The 7,373-nt window shown below is 44.3% G+C and overlaps 1 protein-coding gene across 1 annotated transcript; it reads right to left on the minus strand.

Annotated features, from left to right (window-relative positions):
• Positions 1-1,991: 1,991 nt before the first annotated feature.
• LOC104421260 (arogenate dehydratase/prephenate dehydratase 6, chloroplastic) lies at positions 1,992-3,671 on the minus strand. Its single transcript, XM_010033154.3, has one exon. The coding sequence runs from the start codon at positions 3,526-3,528 to the stop codon at positions 2,206-2,208; it is 1,323 nt and encodes a 440-aa protein (XP_010031456.1). The 5' UTR covers positions 3,529-3,671; the 3' UTR covers positions 1,992-2,205.
• Positions 3,672-7,373: the final 3,702 nt, after the last annotated feature.

The following is a 7,373-nucleotide window of genomic DNA, read 5'->3' on the forward strand; positions in this document are numbered from 1 at the left end:
CCGTGGTCTAACGTTAAACTTTCGTTATACTTTAATAGCAAATTGGATGAATCATTGTTTTCATCGAAGGAAAACACCTATTCCTAGTGTCCAATTTATTATCAAGAAAACCATGAAAACCACAGCGTATAAGACCCACGGTTTTAAATGATCGTCGATGGGTAGAATTCGGGAGTTTTCTTGTGCTCAACCTAAAAGCTTTTCAATGGAATCATTTCTTGGTTATTTTTTGAATTGTAGGGATATAGATGTTATTATTATTACTATTATTGTTTATATTTATTAGGTTTAAATGAGGACATTAATTAATGACAAGTAAATGCTCCAAACATCTAAGTGTATCAAAACGTAATTACTAAATGCAATCAAACTGATGACCAAATGATAAGGAATAGCATTGTGGCATTTAATATTAGATCCGATATGGTAATAATGATATTGGAAAAATTGAATTACATGATAGTAGTATTTGATAATGTTGCATGATAGTAATTATTGGCACTCAAAGTCATATCTATTAAACCACTGGGGTTTGCCTTACTAGCCACCCTTCTCATGTGGGAAGAGAGATGTGGGGAGTTCAAATCCTACTTTTTCTAGGGATTGTAATTGAGACGGTTTAGTTTTAGGTATGGGTTGCAATTTTCATGCTTTGTAAAGAAGTAGGACAAAAATCTGAAAATGAGTTTTTCAATAGAAATAGAGTAGAATCGACAAAAAAAGAAAGAAAGTCATATCTATTAATCTTGAATTAGAATACTTAAACACATCTATTCATATTTTTGGAAAATAGTTACGGCATAAAAGAATCAATCATCCTCGTAGTTTATAACTTGAAATAATATCTTCGTGAATTAGGATATTGTTCTTGCGAATTTACAATAAGTGTCGATTGGCAACAATCGCCGGGTCCTAGTTGCTACAGTATGATCGCCACCAATGGCAAATGGTTAATTAGGCCAATGTCGTCACGGCAACCACCACGGTGCCGCTGATCATCGCGAATGTTTTCATTCCTCCGGCTAATTATTTATGGCCACTTGGGTCGAGCACACGTCCGTGTAGTGTAAGGATAGTTTAGCCTTCTCATTTTTTTTTTCATTATGTCTAGATGGCGTCATCTTGACCAGTTGTAACATTTAATCTTGTTAGGATCGATAATGCTCGTAAAATCCTTTACGGTGTGAAACCACTCAAACTATCATATTCGGATAGCTCCCCCTTTCAGGTGCATTAGCTGTACCATTGACTAATACAATCGAGTGAACCATTTTCCAAAGACCAGCTCTCTTTCTTGCTTACAAAGTATGTGCGAATTGTACGTGCGCCCTTAGGCATTGGAGCTTTGCCCATTTGAGTCGGCTATCGTACTAGTACAAGCCACATGTTCCCTACACTTGGGGCGACCACACCAGATCGTAACACGAGGAGGCTGTTGTCTTAAACGAGAAACTTTTGTCATGATTGAGCTCATCGATATTGATGTGCTGGATGGATAAATCAATCAAAGAATGCGCAAAATTTTTGGTTCTCTTTGCCATCCATTTATTGTTCTTTAATGACGATCCTCTAAAGCGCAGCATCTCCAATGCTTACGTTGGTCGAGTCTATGCCCATCCCTAATGCAACTTATTCCTTTTTATAGAACATCCTTCTAGAGCACTACATGTTCGATGCCTCCCGGAGGAGCCTATGATTGCAGAGTTGATCATTCGGACCTTTCAATTCATAGACGTGGATCTCGGACCTATGAATGGGGGTATTATCCCCATCGGAATTGCAGCTCGTCATTTCTCGTTTTGACCAAATGTTAGGTGAATCAAGAAGAAACGAACAAGGCTGGCAATTGAGTTGAGCCATTCTATGTTTGTACATCCTCCGGTCCCCTCTCGCTCCGCGTACCTGTCTTTCACGTCCCAAGCAACATAGAACGACAGAGGGAGAAGAAACGGTAAGTCCCATCTCGACATGACATCGTCAACCATCGATCGTTTCAAATCCCATTCTATACCCTCACCAATATTTCTTCTCCTTGGTGGTTGGTCGAAACCCAAAAGTATATATCAATACATGAAATATTTCCCGAGAGAGAACAAGAAGAAAATTAAATTACAATTCAATAGCCGTCTTTTCTCTGTGCAGTCAATAATCACATCCCCTTTTCTTCTTTCACTTTTACATAAAAATAAAATAAAATTTGACCGATCAATCACTATCGCCGCCGCTCGTCGGCGGCGGAGGGCTCCAGGGGGTCATGTCCATGGGGTAACTTCCGAGCACCCGGAGGAAGGAGGTGTACTCCTGCACCTCGGCGAGCGCGTTCTGGGCCCTCACCTCCGCCATGGAGGCCTCGAAGTCGATGTAGAACATGTACTCGAAGTGCTTCGCCGTCCCGACGTTGGCGTCGTCGACGAGACGGATGGGCCGGTTCCGGTGCGGCCGCGACTCGATCTTGGTCAGGCTGATGTTGCGGAACGCGAAGGCGGACAGCACCTTGAACAGCACCCCCGTCCCTTCCCCTCCGTTGTGCGCGAACACGATGCTCGTCTTGAACGGCCGGTCCGTCCGCGGGATGATGGGCTCCCGCGCCAGCATCAGGAAGCGGGTCACGTTGCCGCAGTCGTCCTGCACGCCGTCGGCCAGCACCTCCAGGCCGTAGAGCTCGGCGGCGCGCGCGCTCGCGATGGCAGCCGTGTCGGGGAGGCGGTTCGTCGCGATGTACTCGGCGGCGCCGGCGGTGTCGTCGACGGCCTCCCGGGTGGCCTGCGGGGCGAGCCGCGTGATGGTGTGCTCGCACTGCGAGAGGGCCTGCGGGTGCGAGATGACGCGGGAGAGGCGCTCGAGGCGGGAGCCGGGGAGCGCGAGGATGCAGTGGTGGACCGGCATTTGGACCTCGCCCACGATGTGGAGGCGGTGGCGGAGGAGGAGGTCGTAGTTCCGGTGGATCGAGCCGCCGAGGGAGTTCTCCACCGGCAGCACGGCCCGGTCGGCGATCCAGAGCTCGACCGCCTGGAACGCGGCCTCGAACTGGTCGCACGGGACGGCCTCGCACTTCGGGTACGCCTTCCCGGCGGCCGCCTCGGAGTACGCGCCGGGGACACCCTGGTAGGCCACGCGCAGCAGCGAGCCATGCAAAGGCGCCGGGGAGAGGTCGCTTATCGAGAGCGGCTTCGGCTGCTGCGGGGCCGGGGCCGACGGCACCGGGGCCGGCACGAGCGGAGCCGGGCTGTCCTTGGTCTCGATGGGGACGAGGTTGAGGTCGACGGCGGCCCGGTGGCCGTTCACGGCGGCGACGTGGTCGGCGCCGCCGCCGCTCTTCTCGGCGGGCTGCTCCAGGGACAGGACCTTGCTGGACAGGATGGCGCAGGAGCTCTGCCAGTCGGCGCGGCAGTGGCCGACGCAGTTGGGGAAGTAGACGGCGTCGGACCGGAAGGAGCACCGGACGGCCCTGGCCATCCGGGACGGGGGCGGCGCCGGCCGAACCAGGGCCCGGAGATTGGCGGGAGTCGACGGAGCTAGAGCCTGCATGGTTCGATCGCTTGTTTCGCTCGGCTTCTGTTTCTGACTCGACGGTTTATTACTATTCCGGTTACACAAGAAAAGAAGAAAAAAAGAAAGGGAAAACTGGAAGAGAGAGAGAGACAAAAGCTTGGTGTTCGCTTGAGAGAAAGTGAACGTCAAGCTGAGAGAAAATAGAGAGGTAGGCGTGGTTTTATAGGGAGGGAGAAAGGGAGGGAGGGAGAGAAACAGTAAAAGAGAAGACTTTGGGACCAAGCCTATACGCGAACGCGAAGGTGGTGGTTCGGTCAAGCCTTCACCTACCCCCCCTCCATCATCACCTTCTCTCTCAAAACCTCCTTTGCTTTATTTTATTTTATTTTTATTTTATTTTATTTTTTTTATTTATAAGGGACACGGAGAACCAGACAAAGGCTTACTTATACAAGTGCTTTCCATTACGACGGCGAAAATAAAAAAAGGACTTTCCATGTTCTTTTATTTATTTATTTTAATTTGTTTTTGGTGTGAATCTTTTGCTGAGTGTATTTTTATAAATGTGATGGGGGTTTCAGCGAAGGTTCGCACACAAAAATGAAGGGGATAATTGCTCCATTGAGTTGGTCAAGAAGAGTATCTTGTGCACCTGATTAAATGGGGTGGGGAGGCCCTGCAACCTGTATTATTAGTTTAAAATCCAATGTCTTGAAACGAGCCAAATGACCGGTTAATCTCAATTTAATGGCGCTTTTGCTCCTTAGTACATATTGATTTGCAACGTATGCCTCGGACAAAAACTAGTAATTTGCAATGTGAAACATCTTGAACAATATGTCAATCCACATGATTTTGATGGGACGTCACTAATTTATACAACTCTCCAATACCATCCGAGTTCAAAACTTGGGAGATTGTAAAAGGATGGTTGTTTGACTGTCAAATGACTGTGAAGAATGAGATGATGCATTGCTACACAAATTGCAAAGTTACAGTACGTTTGCAATCCTAATTAAGCTTCGAATTGGCTAATGGGGAATACATTTTTGCTTGAAATCAAGGTGATACCGTGAGCTAATTAGCTCCTTCTTGTCATGTCAAATTCTGGAAAATTCCCGACATCCCACGATATTGGTTCCTAGAGATGGATGAACCTTGCTGAAGATTGCAATGACAATGACAATGTGAGCGAAAGGAGAAATGGGAGTACGATTGAAGGCACCTGTGATGACGTAGTTACGAACAATTGACCGCTCAAGCGTCTTGAGGCCATTGAAATCACAAGTGTGGAGTGAAGAATGAAAGATTGTACCGGAGAGGAGTCCCCAAGAAGGGTTCCTATTTGTCTCTTACCACCTTAATTTCACTAGGAAAACTTAACAAATAGACTTGGCTGTCTATCGGACCATGAAACATCTTAAAAGTCCCACGAACCGTTTCAATACAGGTCCTGGCCGATGCAGATGACCCTAACTAAGAGCGATTTGTATTCAATTGGTGATGTTCGAACGGGTGACTTCCGGTACCAAAGCTGGGAAACCCTAATAGCTTAATCAACTATTCCACAACTCCTAGAGGTTTTCTATGTACAATAGTTTTCTTTAGTCATGTAGTATTCTATCATGTTAAAGTATCGCGTCACGGTGGCCATCTCTTCGTCGTTTAGTCTAAGTAGCGGTGTTCTGATTTAACAAAAGAAGCAAGTTAATTGTGGAAAAAGATGTTTCCAAAGCAATGACTTTAATCAATGCCTAATTATGTGCGTTATGCTTCCGTCATAATGGCGCAATCGTTATTTTCTCCCTCGTACAGAAAGAGTCGACTGAATTTCTGATTTGGTTCGGTTTGGTTTTGAAGAGGACGAGCGCTTATTGCAGGAAAAAGAGAGAATAATCACGGGTGGTCAAAGTGCAAATAGGGTTCTTGATGTGATGACCTTATTACATGCCGTGATTTTGTAAATTGAAATATGAAGAGAGAAGGTTGGTAAGGAGAGCTTTGAGAAAATTTAAATAAAGACTATTTCTTCAATGAGGGTTAGGGATGGTTTGAAAAGTACTCTCCCCCAAGCCTCCTAATTTACTTAGTCTTGCTCTTAGTCAAAGAGCATGGTTTCAACATGATTTAATATCTAGAAAATTTCATTGCCCCACGCGTGGGGGAAAAACTATATTAAAATGCTCGAAGCCTGCCCACCCACCTTATCTCGCAAATGAGATAATTTTAGTGTTAAATAGTTTGTCTAACTTTAGACATGGCACTAATTTCGACAAAAATATCATATATTAAAATATCAAAAGCAATTGTTGTTAATTAAAATGGGTTTTTTTGGTCGGTTAATTAAAACGGGTTCACTATTTAAAAAATATATCATGATTGTTATATGCTCAAATTAATGTTTTAATTTATTTATAAGATGACCCCATTCCCTGAAAAAAAAACACCAACTTTAGCTCGGGTTTACAATTGAACTCAAACTTCTATTTGTCTTACAAAAAGCACAAACATTAGTTTAAGTCTTGATATTAGCCAAAAATTTTTTTCTCATAAAAAAGCATTATTTTCGGTTGATATCAAAATCTAACCCTCTTTCAGAAATATTATTGGAATGCATTTGTATATATAGAGAGAGATTCCGTACAAAAGACTCATGCCTTGGCCTTAAACATTAAATATATAGACTGAAAAACATAATGTCAAACCATTCACATTAATGAGAAAATTAGAAAGCCACGGCCCTAAACATTATGTATATTGTTGTACTCGACCCCCCCTAGATAATATTTTTCATTAAGAAACTTTCAAAACATAAAATTTTGAGGGCGGTCCTTCATAATTCATATCGCCCACGCGTTGAATGAGCAATTAGGAAGATTCCGCGGCCTTCCCGACTACCTCGTTAGTTAGGATGTCCATCGCAATTTTCATATTTTTGCATCGATCTTTTCCAATTTTTTTTTGGCAATCTACCCCTCTCTATAACTTGTCCCTGAGAAACCGTGATCTGTAGCCGCAAGTCCAAAGATGATTCAAGCTTTTTTCTTAATCCACTTTCTAGAAACCCTAACTCGTCCACGTGTCATTTTTCGTATGCGACATATGAAATATGCTTCTTCATACAATTTAGTTGTCGTTCAGGGCCGCACGCATCCAACCATTTTGTACACGTGTAGAAAGATAAATTCCACGTACAAATGAAAATACAACGTGTCTTTCCGTAGATGTAGGGTTGCCGTAAGGCATTTCGTGCCAAATCGATCTTTTTTTCTGGCCGACCCCTTTGGCTATTTTCTCGTCTCTAAGCACCGGCGTCGGGACACGTAGTGAAAAAGCTAAGAGCACTCATGAACACATACCATTTCAAGCGAGAGTGCTATGGAGAAAAATGAGACAGAATGGGACGTGCACTAAGCAAACCTTTTGGGGAGGTGGTTTCTTCTTGTTATTGGTGGATTTCACCAACTCATAACATTATTATATATTTTTATAGAGAGAGAGGGAGAGAGAGGAGTTCTAGACAATTTTGACTTGACCAGAAGCTTCCTTGCGGGGCCTTCAATGCACAGTCATTTTATTATCTATAAGCTTTCTTCGCACCAACTCTATTGTATGTGTTGAATTAGGGCACTAGTTATCACGTCGGCTCTTTGTTAAAGCAACATTGGGGTCTCATGTGGCTGCTCTCTGACCAAGAGGGGTTCGCCTCCCATTCACTTTTGTCATGACGCATGTCGTGCCGGCAGGATTTCTGGCGCCCTCCAACTTTAACTGAGCGGTGTTGCTTCTTAATTTCTTGATGAGACACAGCAGAACGCCCATATAACAAAATGAACTGGGACATGCGCATTGAACTATACTTAGAAAATCTTAATCATATA

Source organism: Eucalyptus grandis, chromosome 10, assembly GCF_016545825.1.
Source record: "Eucalyptus grandis isolate ANBG69807.140 chromosome 10, ASM1654582v1, whole genome shotgun sequence".
Lineage (NCBI taxonomy): Eukaryota > Viridiplantae > Streptophyta > Magnoliopsida > Myrtales > Myrtaceae > Eucalyptus > Eucalyptus grandis.